Source organism: Synchiropus splendidus, chromosome 7, assembly GCF_027744825.2.
Source record: "Synchiropus splendidus isolate RoL2022-P1 chromosome 7, RoL_Sspl_1.0, whole genome shotgun sequence".
In the NCBI taxonomy this organism is placed as follows: Eukaryota; Metazoa; Chordata; class Actinopteri; order Syngnathiformes; family Callionymidae; genus Synchiropus; species Synchiropus splendidus.
Window position 1 is genome coordinate 9,580,633 of NC_071340.1, and position 22,705 is coordinate 9,603,337.

General features: G+C 43.8%; 2 protein-coding genes across 5 annotated transcripts in view; one reads left to right on the forward strand and one right to left on the reverse strand.

Annotated features, from left to right (window-relative positions):
- Positions 1-241: 241 nt before the first annotated feature.
- smim15 (small integral membrane protein 15) lies at positions 242-8,038 on the reverse strand. 4 transcript variants are annotated; one of them, XM_053869841.1, is made up of 2 exons: positions 7,948-8,038; positions 242-1,121 (listed from the first exon to the last, which is right to left on the reverse strand). In XM_053869841.1, the coding sequence occupies exon 2, from the start codon at positions 1,089-1,091 to the stop codon at positions 867-869; it is 225 nt and encodes a 74-aa protein (XP_053725816.1). In that variant the 5' UTR covers positions 1,092-1,121; positions 7,948-8,038; the 3' UTR covers positions 242-866. The 4 variants fall into 4 exon arrangements, with proteins under 4 accessions (XP_053725816.1, XP_053725817.1, XP_053725819.1 ...); XM_053869842.1 differs by having other exon boundaries at positions 7,952-8,017; XM_053869844.1 differs by lacking the exon at positions 7,948-8,038 and adding an exon at positions 7,829-7,925.
- Positions 8,039-13,157: 5,119 nt separating this feature from the next.
- Positions 13,158-22,705, forward strand: part of zswim6 (zinc finger, SWIM-type containing 6) — a 54,827-nt gene continuing 45,279 nt past the window's right edge. The window contains exon 1 of the mRNA XM_053869578.1: positions 13,158-13,939. Within this exon, the coding sequence (XP_053725553.1) occupies positions 13,507-13,939 (433 nt within the window). The 5' untranslated portion in view covers positions 13,158-13,506. The remainder of the gene's footprint in view (positions 13,940-22,705) is intronic.

Genomic DNA, 22,705 nt, shown 5'->3' on the forward strand with positions numbered 1-22,705 from the left:
CTCATAAGAGAAAATGTAACGGAGCTGCTCCGAAACCACATCCACTTCTCTCAAGTCGTAGAGAAGAAATGTAAACACAAGCCAGTATTCTATAAGAAATGGATACACAATATCTAATTTTGATACACCCTGCATTCATTGTACAAAAAGTTGATTTTCTTTTTACAATTCAGAGAATATAAACATAATTCATGACATAGTTAGACCTTAAAATGACATTTAAATCAACACTTGGTCAAAATTTCTATAAAACTTTATTGACAGAAATGTTTTGTTGCTGCAGGTTCAACACATACAAAATCATCAAGAACAATGGAATGCATTCCAATCTCTCAAAAACATTTCAGCCGACCTCATGACTAACACATCACAGAGGTCAATTTTGCTGACCAAAGTCCCCCAGCGAGGCCAAACCTCCACTGGACCGAACTGACCCTCATGGTTTTCTTAGGAACACACCGCGCACACTGTGTCGAGACAAGATGGTCCAAGTCCTTCGAGTGACTGTGGCGGTAAATTCTGGAGCATGAGATACAAATCAACTTAGAAATTATTAGTCCACATTGATTCATATTTTGTTTAAGCTAAAGCAGAAGGACAGAGCTGAAAAGTTGAGAAGGACACATAGAGAGAGTTTAAAACACAATTTGTGGTGGTGCCTGATTTTCACCGCTCAAGAACTGCTGTAGTGTGTTCCTGGCTTCAGGCCTGCAGGGGCCAGTGTCCCCCCTCTTAACCCTGACCTGGCGAGGGGTGGGCCAGTGCTGATGGGACACAGCCACATTGTCATTGCGCAGAGAGAGAGAGGTCTGGTGGGAGCATGTCTTCTGCTTCTCCTCGTCCTCATCTGTGCCCTGGCACTGCTCTCAGTCTTTCTTGGTCCTCTTGGCCTTGGCTATGTTTTCCTGACGTTTCTGCTTTTTCTTCTGTTCCCGGTCACGCGCCTCGATCATCTTGGCCAGTTTCCAGGACAGTAGCGCACTGGCGATGAAGAGAGGCGTGAGCGCCAGGATGATTGTGGTCAGAAAACCGTAGGGGTCTTTGGCAGCCCACTCCACTATGTACTCAGCCCAAGCCCGGACGTCAATCATGTCTGTCCACAGATGCAGCGCTTCTCAAACCTGAGCACAATGAGACGAAACTGTGATCAGACAGATGGGTGGGTGGGTGTCAGCCAAAAACACTTAATGCATGACAGGTGAGATTTACCACTTTAAGTTAGAGGTTAATTCCTCAGCAATTATCAACAAACTGAATGCAGAGAGAAAGAGGACTGCAGTCCTAAGATAGCTAGCTGACTCATGGTCAGTTTATCATGGGAAACAATGCAAGATGAAAATAGAACTCTAATGCTATGTGCAGCTGAGAGAGCCTTGCTTTGTTGTATATATAAATATATATATATTTGGCCTCATGTTGAAACAAAAGGCCAGCGCATGAGAGAGTCAACTACAGCCAAGTCCATTTGCCCTCGATTCAACCCCCGTTAGATAATCATTTCCTCGGAGCGGAACTATGACGTTGACCTGAAAAAGGCCACAGAGTTGAAAACTCCATTTGACATGAAGTTCATTTGAGGAGAGCGTGAGACATTCAGATGTAAACATGAATCAAGTCAAATACAAAACAGGTTTATTTCTTTCTGATGTGAAGTATATAAAGTAAAACAAATCAGATGCATGCTTTATTAATAATTATTCATTTTTAATAATAGTTTTCTATAATAATAGTTGAGACAATCAGCTTCTTAGTTTTGCTTTATAATTTACAATGTGTGTTTTATGTTTAAATACTGAAACACAAGTCACATCATCAGTGGGTAATGGCATTTGTTTTGACTAACCAAACCCTGTGAAGACAGTAGCACAGGCTTTCATGAAGCAGCACAAACCATGTCTATATAGAGCTAGCTCATTGAAAGCCAAATTGCAGGTGATAATATTTCCTCAGCACATTTAAATGACGCGACACTTGCCCTGCCAAGCACTAGAACCACTGATCTTCATGTATTAACCAACCATTAAATTTGACAAATCGATTAACATAACTGTGTACATTTTTATCTTCCAGGGTAGCAGCTAAAAATATGTTCTTGGGCATCTTTGTTACGCAGTACAGCAGTGTGTCAGCAACCAACGTCCTGTTTGGTTGTAGCCTGGTTTTGATGAGTTGACATTTTGACAAAGACCTGTGAAAATCTGATGACGCCAACAATACACAATTGCATACAAAGTTGTTTGTGTGTAACACACAGAACTGATGTGAAAATCAGTGAGCACTAGGTCATGTCACCAGTTTGATATTATTAGTCTGTTTTGCGTTTTAACAATATTTTCTGTATAAGTCAATTTCAGATTTCAAAATATGGAGCTTTAGCTACAACTTTTCAAGACAGATGAGTGAAGTAAATAAAGAGTTAGCCATATTAAATCTTACAAAAGCAAATCCAAGGGGAAATAAAGGGGGAAAAAAGTCACCAGATTTGTATGAAAGAGTATTAGGGCCACAACAAGATTTTTTTTAAACATTACGTGACACAAGACATGGTTATACAAGACACTAATCTATGTTGTGGTTGCAAGGGAAGGATGTCATTCTGCTCACCGACACATAATTGTTTGATGGCGCAGCAGACAAAAAGTTGTGAGCAAAAATTGACTTCAGATGTCGTATCCAGAGACAGGACTTCATCAAACATCATCACTTGTCCCAAGAATATCAGATTTCAACTTTACAACCACTTTTCAGGGAATTACTGTGGCATGGTGCTCTTCTCTCATAGGCTGTTCTGAGTCGGCTCAGTTTGACAGAAAAGATAAGAACACTGACCTGGCCTACTGACCAGTCACTTTCAGTATTAATGACATAACCGTTCTTGGAACGTTCTTCAATCACAGCAACAATCGTGTTCCCTTTCGAGATGCTGATATTCACAGTCGTTATTCCAACACTGTGGATGACTTAAGGAACCCCGTGACCAGTATGTGATGTCCTGGGAGCAACTACCATCTTTGGTCCAATAGCACAAATCCAGAAGATCAGTTTGGCCTCAAAGAAAGTCACAAAAGTCAGTATCATAAAACTTCAGCTGCAATCTTAAAGTATTATATTATCATCAGAATGTCACCATGACTAGACTCATTTACACATTTGTACACCTTTACTAAAAACTATAGAGGACATCTAAACTGCTTCAATATCTAGAATGAAAGCCTCAGACCTAAGATAGCTTTACCACTAGACACTCAGATGAGAGGCATTCCTTTGTGTTGGACACATCTATTCTGCTGACCCCAAGATGGCCACATCATTGCTGTAATGATGCTAAGACCAGGGACCTGCAGAACCTTGTTTCATGTCCCAAAGACTCCCACTTCATATCTCAATTGTAGCTTACTCCCTTTTCAAACTAAAATCTAACAATTCCGTGTCCATATGAAGTCTTGATACCAAGGCCAGATGAGGCAAAACACTGACTTCAACAAGAAAACTGAATAACCTAATGACATTCACGCACTAGCAGCGAGTTTTGCAGAGAAACAATACCACCTGTGTATGATGTAGCAACCTTACTGAAATAGTAGTTACCTGAATGTAACTTCAGTTCTATAATACATATGTAGCCCACTAACTGGCTTTACTATTGGTTAATCCACTCAGAGGCTCCGAATTGATTTGCTTCACTCTCCACCAAGGTAGGCTCCACCTCTCCGAATGAACCACCTGTTTCTCACTGCTCGTCTCCTTTTGGAAGCACAGAGGAAGAACAGGGCCTGCTTGATTGACCACTGGAGGGCTACACACATATTCATAGAACTGAAGTTACATTCAGGTAACCATTTCTATGTCATACGTGCTACGCCATCTAACGGGCTTTGCTATAGTTTAATACCACAGCGAAGACCATCGAGATGAGTGCCCTCACAGTATGGCACAATGATGAAGCACTCGTTCCAACCCTATCAATTCTAGAACGTTGATATGATGCGGTGGGCCCAACCATAGACCACAAACACTGTCCTGGTCCAGCGTCCTGCCCAACCTGACAGGGACACATCCGTGAAGACGTATAAGTACTGGGGTACACACGCCAGTGAGTGTGCTTGGTAGGACCAAGCACAGGTGTCAGTGCTTGTCTTGCGCTAGATCCATTCTCAACCGACCGGAGCAACTCTGCTCATGTTCAGTAACCCCAGTTTCACGACTGGTTGTGCTGCAGACATAGAAGCGCCTTGACGTCTTTGGCTCTTACCTGAGTGCTGTCCCTCACACATTATCTGACCGAGCGGATTCATTATGTGCTCGTCTGACAGTCGTGCTGACATCAACCAGGAGTCCAACCAGATTTCCAGGTACTGAATCTGATGCAGCGCATTCTTTTGGAAATTCACCACAAAGCCCAACTGACTGACGTGAGACAAAATCTCCTCTGTGCTTCCTCTCTTGACGTCGCTAGAGCCAGCCGGTGGTCCAGATAAGTCAGCATTAACTTGGAGAAGAGGGGCCAGGGAATAACCGAATGGAAGGCGATTGAACTGGAAAAACTTGTTTCCCACTGCAAACCAAAGTGACATTCTGTGACGCAGTAAGATTGGGACGTGGAAGTACGCATCTGTCAGGTCAATTGACATCATCCAGTCTTCTGGCCGGACACATTCCAATTGTTTTACTGTTACCATCACGAAAGGGCAAGGACCAATGTGGAGATTTAGCAATCGCAGATCCACAATGGGTCTCAAACATCCAGACTTCATTGGCACGAGAAAATAAAACCCCATCTCGCTGTCTCTCCGTTCTTTTCTCTTCACTGCGCCTTTCTCCAGGAGAGTGACCTTCACGTTGAGACACTGCCTCTCCTGAGTCGAGCGGGGGTTTGAAAACCGGACATCCACAAAGCACGGAGCTTGCAGACAGAACTGGATCGTATGTATCCTTAGTGTTCTGTCCATCTATGGAGAGAGGGGTGCACAGCCTCACCCACTCTGCGTTAAAGTCCCTGTTGTGTTGCTGACCGCTCCCCATGCATCCAGCGACACCTGCGGGAAGGCCCTGTTGAAAGGGCTGAGACAGGGGTACATCCGGGCCGTCATCCAGAAGCTGCAAGTGATGATCGATGGAGAAGATTTCTCTTAATCTGGTGAGTCTGAAGGCATCACTGCCTTCCGGGGGCTGTGGCGTCACGAGCCCAGAGCATCTTGAGGCTTGAAGTGCAGCCGTCTTCCCAATATGGCTGACCGACCTACATGTCCCCCTGTACAATTCCCAATGTGGACGAGACAAAATGGCTGCCAGCCCTACATGATGTGCTCTCTGATAGCGGAAGTTGCGCAAAATCGCCGTCGGAAGTGGACGTTCATGGATGGTAGCCACCTTAGCCTCCATGCCTCCTGCCCGGGGTCAACATCTCTTCCTGGCAGAGAGCACCAGAACTCCGAGCTGTCCGATACTCCCAGCCAGTACACACAGTCACAAAGGGTGAAGAGAATGCTGAAGTAGAAACACGAACCTGAGGCGCACTCAAAGTAGCACAGTCAGAAGCACCAGACACAACGCACTTTCTGAACCTTTCATTGAAACGAAAATCCACTTAGCCTCTGATCTAACAGCCGTAGTTTCTGCCACTGCCACCACTGCTGCACCCTGCCTCTGCTCGTGGAGGCCACAGGTTCCCTCCTCTTCCCCTCATGGCGTTTGTCCCTGGAGCTGGTCCAAGACCTGGGTCGTTTGAAGGGCAGGGTTCGTGGCTCTGGCACGTCAGGCCCAACATGCCTGATAGCTTCACCGCAGCCTTCCTCAAGCCTTCCAAACGTTCAACATGTTTGATGATGCCTTCACTGAACAGTGAATCATCCGTAATGAGTACTGCGGAGAGGACCGTTGTTCCCCAGTCCTGTCAGGCCCAACCACATATTCCGCGCCACCATTTGTAGAAGCGCACAACCTCTTCCTCAGTCTTTCATGAAGGCCTGCACCATGTGCAGGAAAGCCGCCATAGAAACCTGGGCATGTATCTCCTACGCAGACAAAGAATCTTTATCGAAAAGCATCCGGTCCATCGAACCCACCAACAAGGAGAGGTTGTTAGCTAGTGCTCTCACCTGAGAGCAGCAGCTAAAGGCCATGTTAATGAGGGTGTAAATGAACTTGGAATGTTCGTCCGGCAGCACCTGCTTCACTGTAGCCCACAGGGAGGAGGTCGGTGCCAAGCACACTGCCAGAGAGTCACCCAATGGATCAGGCCTGGCCAACCTGTGGCTCCCGAGCCACATGCGGCTCTTTTCCTAGTTTCGTGCGGCACTTCACCAAACTTTGTCATTCCCTAAACTAAACGTATGGCATGTGTTTCACCTGTTATTCATAGTCCTTACATATTTGTAGGATGTGGCTCTTTTCAGCAACAAAGTAAAACAATGTGGCTCTTAGCCTCTGACTGGTTGGCCACCCTTGCAATGGAGGAATGCGCTTCCAGTATGTTGTCCAGTGGAAAAACGCCTTTGAGAAGGTGTGGCTGCGTCCTCCTTGTTGTCTGGCATGGCATCAATGACAGAAGTCTCTTTCACGAAGACCTTCACTTTGTCTTTTATGCACTCCGACAATGCCCTCACCATCATGCTTGACAGACCGGGTTTTGGTTAACTGGTCTGCCAGACCAAGTCTCCGACCCATGGAAGAATGGCCTCCCTGATAAGCCGCTCTCCCGGGCGGCGCAAGCCACGTAGGAGTCAAGTTCCAGCAGATGCTTGACCCCTAAGCAACTGCGGCACTTGACGTGGGTGTCTCCAGAAATCATAACTGCCTCACATGAAGAACGATCCATCTCAAAGCTTCAGAGGGTGATGAAGTACTCTCCCAAGAGGACAACAAGAGTAGAGCAGTGAGGAACAGGCTGTTATTGGGAGAGGTGGTGCCTACCTGGGCGGAGAGTGAAGCAAATCAATTCTCAGGCATGAGAGACAGCCTCGCAGAGGATTAACCAATAGCGAAGCCCATTGGAGGGTGTAGCACGGATGAGATAGAACGCTCGGTTTACAACTGCTCAACCACTCTTTTTCACATGGCAGAAAACTAAGAAGTTAATTTGAGGATTCTATACATTAGAACTTACAATCTTTGCTGCCTTTAAATTACACTTATTGTTACTGTAAATACTGTGCATGGGCAGCATTGATTCAATCTTTAAACACCTTCATCCTTATTAATACCTTGTTATTACGGGACTTCTACATCAGAGCACTCAATTAAAGATTATGTTTAGCAGTGAAAACAAGTGACAGCCAAAACAAAAACATAACACTCAGAGAGATAGACTGACACCAAAAGATTAAAAAGGATACAACAAACTAGAAAGAAACCTACTGTCATTTAGATAAAGGAGGACTTGAATCTTCCAAGATAAACATTGACATAAATTAAAGTCGTATGCTGATAACTGTTTCTCTCACGTTTCACTGGCATCATATGCTTTGACGCTCGGACGGCGACAATAGATAACAAATGGAGTCTACATGACGTAAATCGTCACAATATTGATTGCGTAAACTGGTGACAGTATCGTGACTTGAGTAACAATCTTTATGCATTTGCGTCTGTTAAGTAAAACATGACCACGGTGGTACTCGACCATCTGTCAACGATAGCAACATGCTAGCAATGCTAACGACTTGCGTAAAAGTAAGAGCCAACCAACTATCTAGCAACACAATAACACAAAAATGCATATCATACTTTGTCAATTGGAGCTTCGAACGTACCCTGCTTAAATGTAAAACAGTAGCGTAGTAAACGTAGTCTCAAAATAGCATCGACTGCTAACGCCCCCGCGGCCTACCTAAAAGTGATCTCCGCAAATCCCGACGCACACTCACAGAAAAACAAATAAAAAAACACATTAATCCGCTGAGCATGAAGATTATCCGAGAACATTAAGTAAGACGAAATACACTGTACCTACTGAGTTGTTGAGATTAGTATTTCAATCCACGATAACCGCCAGCGCCTCCCAGTTCCCGGAAGTGACTATGGGTAAAGATGTTTCGTGGGGTTTGTAGTTCCTTCGTCTAACATCCGCCACACAAATAAAAACATGTTGGAGTTCCTCACAAAATAGATCTCATCGATGATTCACTGTCTCTGCTGTTCTTAAAGTTGCAGCTTTATTGATAACATGTTTTAACTGTTTTTCGCATTCTCCATTCTAATTTAATATTACTCATTTATGAGTTAAGAGACTGCACCAGTATGAGTCAGTCAGCGTGTTGATGAATGGAAATACTGAATCCAGATCTGGCAACTAACTCAAACCCTGTCAATCGTGTGGACCTAACTGACAGCAGTCCACACAGCCCTCCTGAATATGAATGTTTGACATCAAGAACAGCTTGGCATCCCTTAGATGTGACAGAGAGGTGAGGTTTGGTGACAGTAAGATGCTTGATCACCTTTTTGTGTGACAGCATGGTACAACTTGTGAAGAAAGGTAAACATGCTTTCTTATCTCTCTGTTGTTCCCTAGAAGGGCTGGAGGTGCCAGTGGAGAGGAACGTAAGGGGCTCATAACTTCAGCGGCTGCCCCTGTGACCTAACCTTGGAAAAGCAGCAGATAGAGGATGGATAATCACTCATGAACGTCACTATATTATATTTATCAAATGGTTTTCCTTTCTCTACACTGTTATTTGCTATATACTGCACTCCATACACAGTATTCTGTCAAAGAACAGGGAGAACTCGGGGGTGATAGGATGTCAGCAGGAGTTGTGTAGAATAAACAGTCATTATCTTTTAATTCAACTCCAGTAATTCTGCTCGAAAACTGCCCTTTTCTCTCAACTTTTTATCAAGGGTTCCAAACTCAATTTAAAAGATGAATGACATTAAATCAAAGTTATTTCTCTGGAGGTGTTTAAATGCCTTTTATGTTAGGATGAATCCTGAGCCGAGAGGGGAAGAGCCTTTGAGCACAGTGACTGTTTCAGATCCAGAGACTGTAAAAGTTTGGCATCAGTACCATCAAGTCTATCACGACTAACAACACAACACTCAGCAATTCCAAATATTGGTATTAGTGTTGTGCTGCATAGTTAGAAATCCATATAACGCTTGTGATAGACCTTCACTTTTACGAGGCGGGAAGGTACTGTAGCACCTGCATGGCTTTTGTTTAAAAAAAAACCCATTTGATCGTGATCTGCTGAGAGGTTGTTGCAAACGATATTGCAATAACCTCACTCGGGTAAAAGTCAAGCTGAAGGCTCCTCTGGCCCCGCGAGAAAGATGACTAACATAACAAAGGAGGACCTCCTGGCTTTGTGAACTTCCTGCAGGGAAGTATTGAAACCAAATCAGGTTAGACCACATCTGCTCCGTCCATACGGCATGGATCACTTTCAGAGCGGTTCAAAGGCCAGCCTTTTAGCCCGACTCACACAGAAGGAAGAGGGGCAGCTGGGAACACATGAGGAAGACAGACCCTTTTGCAAGCGCACAATCTGGTTCGCCAGCACATTTCTGGCCAACTTTTATAGACAATCCAGAGCAAACATGCACAATCTGGTGGCGATTTTGTAAATTGTGATAATTATTAGCTTCTGGATGTCTTCTCAGACAGGGGTGGGTAGTGGTAGCCACACCCGAGCCCATACCCCAACAGTAGAAGGGCCCCACATATTTTTTTTCCTCTTTTTGACACAGCATTACGGAACTATGAGCACACAGGAAGAGGGAGTCATTAAATGACTGCACCACAATTTATAGTTAACCAGCTCCACTCGTGGTGTGTGTCATAATGGTTACAAGAACTGAGCTGGTCTGGCGAGACATTGAGGAATTTCCAACATCCTTTTGGTTGTGATTCGTTTTTCCTTTTGTTGTTCATTGGTAGATTTACTGAGTGGGCGAATTGTATGACGTAAAGATCTTTTGTCGTGATCCAACTAAAGCATATAATCTGTAGGAGCTGCTCAGTCTAAAATTATTTAAATCCTCTAATGTATATAGCAGTCGTCTTGATGAACGTGTGTAAAAAACACACTGGTCCATTCACCAGTTTCAGATAACATCTGGACAACACACCTGTGGAACTCAAGTCAGTCATCAACATCATTTTATTATTAATCATTGAATCATTCTTTTCAAGAGCTTTCTGTGCTAGTTGGTGTCGTCCTTGACGGCCATAACAATGTTTTCATTTTTTGCTACATGATTCAGCAGCGGTCAAGGACAAGTTTAAAAATCCAAGATATCCCTGATGACATCACCGCGCAGTTCACTACTGTTGCTAAGTTGGTGTTGACTTAGACAAGCTGAGGTCAGCAGTGTAAATGGCAAAAATAGGGTTTATTGCTGTAATGTAGTCACAAAAAATGAGTCTGTTTAAATGCAGAGCAAGATTGTATGCACGGCAATATGCATTCCAATGTGAGGCCAATGAACTTTCACCTAGAATTTTGAGGAATACCATATTGGCATGCTAACATTTATTGATTTTGGTGGAAGTGCAGATGCAGTGTAGCAATTCAGATTAGGAACTAAAATATAATCATCTGACAGTGGATATGTGGTGTGATAAGAGACGATGATCGAGACAGGTTATGGTGGAGGAGCCTGACTGGCACTGAAGATCATTTTTACCACTATTATGTTCATCATCAGGTGAGAAACAAGCACTTTCCATTGAGACAACAATCACTGTTTTTTGAAAAATATAGATGAAATTGTTGCTACCTCTTTCCTAGGTCTCAATATCCCATCATATGCATGACATCTGCGCTCAAAACCAGGTGATCGTAGTGAAAATATCTAAAAACCGATAAGCACGGTGATGAGTCCCTGGTGGCTGCGTAATGGACTGCAGTTATAATTAAGGACCAGACTGCTTAATATTTTCAGCCGGGAAGGTTTATGATCAATGATAAAATTTATTCTTGGCCTGTAAATGGTGGCACATTGGGTGTTATGTTTGGAATTACATTTATGGCCAGCTGACTTGCCAAACCACAAGAACTCCATTGTAGATGTTGAGACTGTATTCTGTGAGTAGATGTCAGGGAGAAGATGTACTTACAAACATGGTTAGTCAAGTTACAACAAATATTGTATACATCGGTAATAAATAATTGCTTGTGTTGAAAAACATCTTCGAGACTCCCAGAGGATCGTGAAGCAGCTGGGATGAGAACCAACCACCAACCCAGACCATGGTTTTCAGGGGTGGTGAGAGGGGTGGAATGTTGGGTCCAGGTTGTTGGAAAGCCCTTTCCTGGAGGAGGAGGTCAAGCATCTCCAGATTGCGAATGAGGGAAAGGTGGAGTGTGAGATAGACAACAAAACAAGGCCTCTGTATTGGTCAGTCTTGGTTGCCAAGGCCGTTAATAACAATGATTTGAGTGTGACATCCTTGCAAATGGTTGCTACAATTTGAACGTTTTTCAGGATGAACAGGACAACAGCTTCACTCTGGCCAAAGAACGTTTGCATCTCTTGTAATGATCCAACAACATTAGAGCGCTTTCAGTGAGGAGAAAGAGGGAAGAATACCAAGCTCATACAAAGACACAGTACTTGTCCAACAACATGGTGTAACATTTCTGTTCAGCTTTGAGAATGAATCTAGTGTACATACAATATGTACAGTAAAGTCTCCAGTTTCATATGACAGTTAGTCATATATTAGAATTATTATTGACAGCATAGCGAATATAAGGTTATTCTTCTCAGCAAAAACAACCTTCCTTACAGGACAAAGTTTAGTTTTTGCCCCTTCTAATCTCAAATTTCAACAAGCGAAACTCAAGAAAAGTATGGGTCTTAAGAAGCAAAAATGAAACATGTTCTCCCTCTTATTTTGAACGGCAGGTAGGTCTTTATATACTTGTCCAGTTGAATCAGAACTCACTCAATGTTAAGGTCAAAAAAAGTTAAACAGTTTTAAACTCAACTACAATTTGATGTGTTGTGTAATAAGTAGTAAATCAAGGCAAGTACCTAAATACAGTAATTCCTTGCCGTATCACAGGTTACTTTTCACATGTGGAGGGAATCTGCTATTTTTTATTATTTTTTTAAACTGCAAACGTGGTGTGCCACCAGCTGATGGATGAGACGTGACAATCAGGGCATGCTGTTCGGTATCCTGGCCTCTGATTGGCTGAGCAAAGCAGCATCAATGAGCCGCTTATCTCAGCATTCAGGCTCCCACCCTGGTCATCCATGTCGTGCCATCGCTGCACACAGTTCTTCTCAGCGGCTTTGTGCTTTCGTGTAAAAAATGTATTGAACATTATGCGTTAAGGCTGAACCGAAGTATAGAAGGAAGATGGTGTCATTCTATGAAAGAGTAAGAGAACAGAATACATTTCCAAAGTTGCATTTCATAACAATAGAAAGAATTGTTTACAAATACAATAACACAAAAAGATCTAATAAAAACTGAAAAATGGTTACTAGGTTGCTATTTTTTTACGAGCACAGTGGGTTTGGGAACTGAATCAAGGGATTTTTTTGTTTATGTATCTTGAACTGGTTTTAACCAAATGCAGAAGCAATTTAGAGCTCTTCTTTCTGGTATTTGGCTGGTGTTTTATAACTTCTAAAGGAGGACACAGTTCGTGTCAGAGTCTACAGCCCATACAAACTCAATTCAAGCACCCTGGGGTACAAATTGCCAATGTACCAGGCACATTGATAAATTCAGCTTTACTCTCTTCTCCTTTGCTTAATTAAACGGTTTTGTTTTACTTGGAACAGTGGCCCGGTTTCGGCCCGCTTCATCCGCCACTACGGCTGACTAAGTCAACATGTGTTTAAAAGTAAAAAGCCTAGGTGTAGCTGTACAAATATGATGAGCACACATGTTCTGCTGGAGTCTAAACCCCACGCCAGGCGGCTAATAGTAATGACTAAGTCATGACTACAGAAGAAGACTAGTACGACCAGCTCTGTGTGTTCATGTTCCTCCTCCCACGCCCTGTCTATCACTGACAGCTGAAAGTCCTTTGGAGTAAAGCCTTGAAAGCAGCAGCCATCGTTATGTTGTTATCGAAGGAACTTCGGCCCCCCAGTGGTACCTCGGGCAGCGCAGCAGCAGAGAGGGAGAGAGAGCCGGCTCTCTTGCCCCTCTGGCCCGGTGGGAAGCTGCGAGCCCGCCTCTGGATTAAGTCGCCGCCTTTAAACTCAAATAAGAAGGAAACTTCAAAGAGGTTTGGCCCCCGGGCTCCGCCCTCGCGCACCCGGACAGCTTCACAAAGGATTTGCCGACGTCCGGGAATTCCGCCTCCAGTTCCTTTTATAGCGACACTCGTGCGCTGGCGGCGCTCCAGAGCCCCGCCTCTCTTGGTTACTTTGACAACACAAAGGACTTCACGGAACTCGCAAGCGCCGCCCCCTTTCCAAATAAGGCAAGGCTGCCCATGTAGGGCAAACAATCGGTGCGCGATTGCCCTTTTCTCTTCCTTATCCCGTTTATATGATCGGAGAGGAACTGCGCTGCAGGTTGGAAGCAGTGCGATCATGGCCGAGCGAGTCCAGCAGCCTCCAGCCAAGCGGCTCTGCTGTCGGCCCGGCTACAACCCGGCATGCAGGCAGGGGCAGCGGGCTGGAGGAGTCCTGTGTGGCGGCGCGGGGTCCGCTCCAGGATCGTCGGGGAACGGGAAAACGCACAACCCCGAGTCGCTACTCGACATCGCGGCTCGAAGAGTCGCGGAAAAGTGGCCGTTCCAGCGGGTGGAGGAGCGGTTCGAAAGGATCCCGGAACCCGTCCAGCGGAGGATCGTATACTGGTCATTCCCGAGAAGCGAGAAGGAGATCTGTATGTACTCGTCGTTCAACGCCGGAGCCGAGGAAAGTGGATCTAGCGGGGACAATAATGACGAGACCCAGCTGCCGTTCCTCCGGGGTGTCACTCTGTTGGAGGGTGGCTGGGTGGACAACGTTTTACAAGTCGGTGAGTGGACTCTGAACGGTACAGAATAACGCCAACAAAGCGTCCGCCTCACGCGCATTGTTCGCCGCGGAGCCGAGGCAGACTGTTAAAGGGCTTCCGTAGCCTCGTCTCCCATCAACAATGCGGGGTATTTCCACAGCGCTGCGCTCTATAGCGGCGTGGAAATAGCCCCTAAGAGTAGCCCACTTCTTGTTTTCGCCCGTCGAGCTGCTCATTGAATTGCCCGGAGCCATCCCAATTGGAAGCTTAGCACTTTGTTCCTATTTTTGTGTCTTCCCAGCTCTCCGTGCCCCCACCAGCGCAGACAAAAGCCCCCCTATATCTTTTCACCGCTGGCTAAATAGACGATATTTAGAAAGGGTGGGAGGGCCGCTGATTTAAAGCCACAGTACTTGTGTTTTGTTTGTCAAACACCTTTGTGAGGCCGAATAAAGCCTCTGTGTTGCGCCCTTTGCGCGTTGTCCTCCTCTCTCAGCGGTGTTATTTGTGAGTAAACACAGGTTCTGCCTGCCTCCTTATGCCACTGTTTTAGCCGATATTCCGCCATTCGTCAGTGCAATAGACTCAGCTGTCAATCCGACTCCCCACCCTTGGAAATGGTTCAGGATTCTAATCCCATTACCCTCCCCAGTTCATCTGAATCTTAATGCATTCTGCAAACAAGATTTTATGCATGATCTTCCTCCTCCCTCAGCCTCTCGCTCTCCCATCGCTCACCCCTTCCTTCCTCCCTCACTTCTTGGCTTACTATCCTTCCAAAGAATCTGTGTGGAGATGGTTTCAGCTCTTGTGGGCTCAGAGAATGTGCTTTGCACAATAGTAGCCATGGCAGACAAGCAGCGCCCCCTCCCTCTCTGGCCTGTTTACCAGATTCCCCAGTATTAAGGCTCATTTATGTGGTACTCCTTTTTTTTCCAAAGGGGGCGGGGAGGGCTTTGGAGACACTTGGCTCCTAAGTGTGAGGCAGATACGTGTGTGTCAGAAATGGTGACAAAGAGGGGAACAGGGTCATTTTCTGCGGGTGTGTTTTTTTGTGTGTGAAAGAATGAGCGAGCGAGAGAGAAGGATGTGTGTCAGTGTGTGTGGGGGTTTGATAAACACAGAGGGGGTTTGTGCATGTGTCTGTGTACGTCTTCGTCTGCACGGGCTGTCAGTCGCATCCCGCATGCTCACAGAGAGTGGAGGATGACAGGCGAGTACACAGCAGGAGGAGGGCATGTTATGCTGATTGCAATTTTCGCCCCAGAATTTTTTTTTTTTAAAGCCAAGGAAAAGAAAATGATAAATAAAAGATGCAATCTACTCCAGGGGACAGGCAGCCACTGGAGGATGAGGGCTTAAAAGCAGGGCAGCATGGGAGGGGCTGTCAGCCACATCACACACCACATGTATTGGCCCATCAAACACATACAGTGGGTCTGGCCTGGAAAAAATGCATGGTGGTTGGCTGGCAGGGTGTGTGTGTGTGCGCGCTGTCAGAGGAATGGGATTCAGTGTTGATGATGAAAGACACTGGAGCAACAGAATAGATGTGGAGGTTATTGTGTACGGGGAAAGCTAATATACTTGAATGGATCTGCTGTCGCTGTACTCCTTACCTCCCCCCTCTCATCTCCTTCTCCACCTCCCTCCCTCCCAAGTGAGCAGCCATAAAACTCTCCATATTTACTCCCCTAAGGCCAACTACCAGCCCCCAGTCTCCTGTGATTATTTATCTTTTTCTCAAAGACATTAATCACATGCTTTTTCCTTTTCGCTCCCTCCCATACATCAGCACCAGCGGAGGGAGCAGATAGGGGGGACCGTGTTTAAGGAGGAAGAGGAGCAATAGATGGAGAGATATCAAGGCAAGGAAGAGGGAGCCTAGAGGGAGAAAAGTGGGTGGAAATGCAAAAGAGTCGAGAGGCATTGAAATGGTGATTGCAAGAGAAGGGGATGTGTGAAAGTAAAGAATGAAGCGCAGAGAAGGGGAGTGAGTGAGATGGATGGGTTGTTCTTTCTCCCATGCGAGCTCATCTGTTCCAATGCCAGCCTCCGAGATAAATATTCATATATGAATGCAAGTGTTATCCAACAGTCCACTGCTTCTCAGTTACAGCAGTGTTATAATGGCCCGGCGCCAGCCCTCTTGCACTCTTTCATCTATCCGAGTGGTGATGAATTTGTCATCCAGCGAGCAGGTAGTGAAGCAGGGAGGATGCAAAGCAGCTCAAGGAAAGGTTTTTACTCAAAAGGAATGACTCGGGAATCGTTGTGATCGTACACGGATTCCTCTTTGTCTCTGTCATTTTTCGACACGTCGCTGCCCACGTTGACCCGGACTGATGCACCAGAGTCATCTAGTAATAATGTAGCAGTCCGAAGCTCTGGTTTACTCTTGGTTAGTTATTGAAAGTCATTATCAACAATGGCAAAAGCAGACACAGCAGCTTTGTTTGTTTATGTTGTGTTATTATACAGTAATACCACACACTATCCTATAGAGCCTACACTAATGCTTTGGTATTCTAACAATGCTTGCAACCTTTACCTGTAGTTTCTTGGCTAAGGTGGTACCAAAAAAACGCTGTTAGCATTTGTTTTTAGCCAAAGTTTGCGCTTTGTTAACCAGAGGGTTACATGTTTGCATTTCTTCTCATGTATCTTTGTAGTTTCTAGATAATGTAAAATGATGATAACACTCTTAACTTCGTGCTTACAAATCACACGTTTGGATTGGAGCGACTGTTGCCTTTTTAAATTGTGTTTTGATGCTCGTCTATTTTTAAATTTACGAAATTGTTTTGAATAATCTGGTTGTCATGCAAAGAAATGTCTATTTCAGATCCTAATTGTGGCGTTACAAGCAAATTTACTGAAATTCTATAAGCTATGGTGATTTAGCATTGGTACAACTAGCTTCCCTTTTGTTCTTCATTTTGTCCTGAATGTATAATGAGTTGTTGCGTAAATATTTAATGGAAAATAGGCTTTTTGTAGTCACTCGCTGGGCCTCCTTTGTTAGCGCTAATATTTTGCCTTTTTCCGAGATGTACATAGTGATTTCCAGGTGTGGAATAAGAACTGTAATGTGAGGTGTTTGCCTTCCCTTGTTAACAATGCTGGTTTTGTATCGGCAGTCTTACACCTATAATTGGTCTGTACACTGTGGGTCCAACACTTCTTTTTGGTGTTATAATGAGCATATGCTACATGCTGTACCTACGCTTGTTGCTTCATGAAAATGAAGACACACTAAGTATAATAATATATTGTTAATAGTCAAGCTGTCCACAGTTGTGTATGCTGGTGACACAAACAATGCGTAGATGACATCTTTGCATTACAGTCTCATTATACTATTTGACTATTTATATAATCATTAGCTTGACTTTTGATCTGCTGGTGTATGTACCTGATTGGTTCAGCTGGTCCGATCGGGTCAGGATGACCACTGATGATAACATGAAAACTATGGTTTGTTGATATATATTTCACATCTTCAATGATATGTCAACTTTATGAAGAAGGAAAATACAAGTCAAACCGGCCAGTTTGGCTCCCAGTGATTTCAGTGGAGAGAGAAAATCATCTTTCAGTGAAACAAACAACTTTTGGATTCAAGGATGATTTATTTATTGACGTTCCAGTTCATTAAGAATGGAACCGCTGATGATCGCAAAAGCAAATTAGCAACTTTAGTCCATGAGCAAATTTGCAATGAATAGTTAGTGAATTACTGTCTGTAAATATTGTATGTAACATAGAATTTATGAACATGTTTAAGCTTAAAAAGTAATAGCAACAAGACACTGTAAAATATTGCTAGTGTCACTTCTTGATTCTGTTGCTGCACTGATTCGTAGTCACCCAGAGAGCAAAAGACATGGATTCAACATTGGATTGGGTCAGAGAACATCGATTCACTCTTGAATAGATGTTGCTATTTCAATGTTAGAAAAACGTACGTTGGGTCAATTTTGACTTATGCCATTATATGGTCAGAATTGGTAGTCATTTGCGACGTTGTTTCCATGTTGATCACAACTTGCACTTTCAACGTTGACTTAGTGTGCTTTTGTTATCTGGGACGTTACCAACGTATGCCCTGTCGTATAAGCCAATAGTGGTAGCGTAGCAACTGCACCAGAACAATAAAAAGTGAAGGTAGACTGAAGCGTTGAATGTTTTTTTCCCTTGAATCAAAAGGGCAGAAGGGATAAAGCTAATTGTGTCCTTGTGTAATTTGCCTTGTGTCGTTCACTACTGCGTTTTATCTGCTCCTGTTGTGTTAACGATAGCGTCCAATGACGACTCATATCTTTCAAGCGCTAATCTGAAAATACTGAGTGTGAGTGCGTTTAACTAGTCAATCACTTGGCATTGCATCATCGCTCAGGCGGAGAAAACTTCCCGAGCAACTTGTTCTGATCCCAGCATCTGTTCTCTGGCCCCCTTGTGTAATTTAGCCTCGGCAGCTCATCTTGCTGAAAGGAAGGCTAGTATTATGCTGCCCCGTCCTCTAATTATAGAATTCTAATCCTATGGCTCTAACATGGCATGACAAAGCATGTTTGCACTTCATTACCCTCCTTCCTGTTCCAGTCCTCCAGTCTGGGTCAAGTTCATCTGCTCTTCTCTCATTCACTTATGACATGTACTGTCCTGTTCCTCCTCCCGCTGACCCCCCGCTTGTATTTCCAACCCCCCACCCCTCACTCTGCCTCAAGGGCTTTGTGCCAGGAGGTAAAATAAAATACCCCCACCGACACACACGCACACTTCCACCTCATTCTTACTATCCTGTTACCGTAAGCTCCACGTCCCTAAGGAGTGACATAGTGATGCCTGGCATATGTCGCTCCCTGCTATATCATTAAACTACATGCGGCAGCCTATTTATCCAGTGCGCCTTGTTAGGATAATTTCTCACATGACGCTACATGTCATTGTTATCATGCCGCTGCTCCAAATCTAAATGATGAGCTGATGTTCAGAAATAAAAGTCCTGACATTTGCATACAATGCTATCCTGTTGTGACGACAATCACATTTCATATCAGTAATGTGGATTGTCCAGTGACACACAAACTGTTTTTTCTCCTCTCTACCCAAAGTCTTCATCCATTCAGCCTTATATTATACAAACATAGCGGTGAACGACTTGTGTTTGTTGCCCACCTTTTATGCAGGTCGGTTTTAATGCATACTGCTGTATTTATATTTTCATGGGAGTGTTAGGGAGAGAATGTTGGCTACATTCACCACTGATGCATTACTGAACGCATCCTGTGGGTGATCGTATGTAGTATGTAACTGTCGTATGTAACTAAAGAATCAGCTGACGGAAAAAAAACATAATGGTGATTGTGTCGTGCTGAATCGACACCTAAAGAGTATGTTATATTCACTCCAGTTGAAGGCGCAATGGTGGCCTTTGGTGATGAACGCAGGTTGCTGGACCAGATAACCCATAATATTTGGCCTTCGCTCTTTTTTTCCCTGCCTAAAATATCACTGGACGTCCGTTGCAGTCATGCCCGTTTGACTGTGAATGTCATCCAGCTCGGCTCGCTCCTATTTCCGAGACGGATCACTCTTGTGTGTCTATCCTTTGCTTCTGCATTGCTCATAACTCAGGTTAATTTGTTCACGCTTGGGAGAATCTTAATTAGGTTTCTGCGTCATCTACTCTCATTCACTCGCCGTTTTTAAATCGTGATGTCATTGAGAAAGTGAAACAACAACCAGGCACATGGCTCCCCCGGGAGATGCACATTTATTTATTCATTAATTCATTCATATTTTATTCCCCTAGCTGATGAGGGTGGAGGAGGTGTCGCGTATTAAGGATTGCACCATGAAAATCGTATTCACATTTTAAAGTTTAAAGTTATAATTATCTGAAGTGCATTACCGGGGAAATGTCAGACTTTTAAAAATGATATGGTGTTTGATTAACAGTGTCCTGAATTTTCACTGGAGTATTATAGCTGTGTTGCAGTAGCTTAATGAACTAATTGTTGTTTTCTTGCTTTTTATTATCCTCTTAATGTCTTTCTCCTCACATGTATCTTATGCCAACACAGCATAAATGGCGATAGCCAGATAAAGCTACATATGCTATATAGAAGGGTGACATACAGTATTAAGCACTTGGTACAAAGTAGCCAAACTATACTGGTTTATCAACCTTTACTCAAAATAAATGTCTTGAATTAAGTCCAAGGACAGTGTGCAAGTTATCATGCTAAGAACAGTATGTGAATTTACCCTTCATTTGCTCAGCCTGAACAACAATGATGTTTTGCGAATATTGCTGCAATGTCAGCCGTGAGGAAGATTGCAAACGTTACATTGTAAGCAGACATTTCTTTTAATTCAGGCCTGTTTCTGGTTATCTCTGGTGAAACAAGGTCACTATCTTATTTGTTCCTCGCCTCCATCAAGTGTAGAGCGATTGTCAATGAAACTTTTCTTTGGTGTGTCGCCATGTTGGATGAATTGGTGTCTTGTCAGACAGTACAATTCAGTATGATCCCTTCAAAACAGCAACAGTGTAATGAAAAAAAAAACATTGCATGCCACAGCTAATATGTATATATTTTTTAAAATATATTTTTAGATGTTTCAGTAAACAGCTCGATATAAAATAGAATTTAAAAAATGGGTTACCCTCATCAGCCGTTATTATTAGCCCCACCTTTTGTTTACCCCACATTTTGGGGGGATATTTATTGTTGTCTGTGACATATTTAAAACTGTGTTGTTCAACAACTTACCACAGACAAACTACTAACCACTGTCTCTTCACTGCATGCCATTGCTTACGATCAATCACTTTGTTTATTTAAGATGACTACCTACTGAACAGGAGTGCTGTTGACAGCGTGATGGCAACAGAATGTTCTAGGTGCATAAGAACAAAAGCCGCCATGTGACCTTTTTATTAGACTGTAAATCATATGCGTTTAGCATTCGGGCTCGAATCGAGGCAATATCGGGCATAATTTACAGCAATGCGGCTGGAAGGGAAAACAACACCCACCACTAGCAGGGGCTGATAAAAGAATATTTGCACACACTCGACGGTTATTGTTTGTGTGACAAAGCAGTAAGTCAAATACCAGGGAGAAGTCTGCCACATATAAAGGTGGAGGAAGAACAGCCTGTGTTTGGCAAGAACACACACACACACAGACACACAAAATCCACTTTTGAGTCTTTTTAAAAGGGCTCTGCGAGGATCTACATCAACATGTCAGGCATTTTGTCCATGAAGGTGCAGAATTTAAGATGCGCGACGTAAATCTTGCACCAGCATGTCGTATGTGTTATCAAGTGGAGCTTTTTAGGTGGGTGAGGGCTTGTTTTTCTGTTTGTGTGTGGGCTGTTTTCTTTCATGTGGGTGGATCTGGATTTATTTCCTGTTAGTTTAGAGATTTCATTTATCTCCGTACAAAAGACATCCAGAATGAGCCCACATGATGCACAGCCAATAGAGGCAGTTTAGCAAGGCCGGAATTTTGTGAGCTGAAAGGATTGTGGAATAGTTTTTGCTATAGATAATAGAACCCCTCGATGCTATTGGCGTCTTTTTATGAAAACTCTGGGAAAGAAACATGATAGATTCAGCCTGAATAGAGTCTTGGAACGGCAGTGATCTGAGATCCGGTGCCTCAGGTCTACCCCTGACCATGTAACTCACCCTGGGCTTGTATCGTCATGGAAACATGGCTGAGCCTAGAGCTAGTGTAAACATCTGGCCGTCCAAGAGGGAGAGAGAGGGGCAGCAAGTGCATTCATGTGAAGAGACATTAAGAGGAGCTGTTCTCGCTCTCTCTCTCTCTCTCTTTCTGTCGTTGTGTTTGTGGGTATCGGAGACCGGGCAGCAGATTCCACACCTTTGTCCCATTATGCTGGTTGAATGGAAAGACGATAGGATACAATTTAACTAGCGTGTAATGGAAACATGTTGGCCAACAGAAAGTTCTATCTGTGATGGAAAATGTGGCCACGCAGGCGGACTGATAAAAGTGTTTTGGATATTTTACCCCGCTTTGATCTGTGAAAGGTGATTTATGTGAGTGACAATAACACAGACTTCCTTGTAGATTTACGCTAAAACTTGGGTAACACTGCAACTATTAGTCGACCAATCAAGTCTCCGGGATCTTCGAGACAACAAATAAAATGCAAAGTATCAAAACCGCACTTAACAAGTGTTGAGTATTTGCAACAGCATAATCACAGGTCTGTGTGTTTGTCATATGTCAAGAAGCTCGTGAAAATAGTCGGTGGAGACTAGTCTAGAGCCCTAATGTAGAGCAACCGCTGAAGACCCAATGAGCTTTCCACTAATCTAATCCTTCTATGGCCATAGTGCTTTTACATGTTTTACCATCTATGTTCTTACACTACACTATCTTATGGTCCCTTGTAAAAAATCATCAAGTTCAAGAACTCTTTGGTTGTTCTGGCAGAAGTATCATTCAGACCCCTTTGGCTTAGATAATGGATAAGTAGGATAGTTTTTGCTTCCAACCGTAGATAATATTTCCCCTGTGTTGTTCAATTTCCTTTTGCCAAGGAAACATGATAACGTAAGGTTGAATAGCGACTTAGTTTTCAACTGTGATCTTGTAACATGTCATAGGGGGAACTCAACTCCCTATATGGGCATACCCGCCTTGTAGGGTTTCTATTAATAAAATGTGTCACAAAGAGGGCTTTCTTGAAGTGTTAAGCAAGTTCACTTGGTGTTATTTTAACCCTTGTTGTTTGTGG

Excerpts from the sequence above, each read along its gene's own strand:
- smim15 (XM_053869841.1), bottom strand. The coding sequence starts at position 1,091 with ATGATTGACGTCCGGGCTTGGGCTGAGTACATAGTGGAGTGGGCTGCC.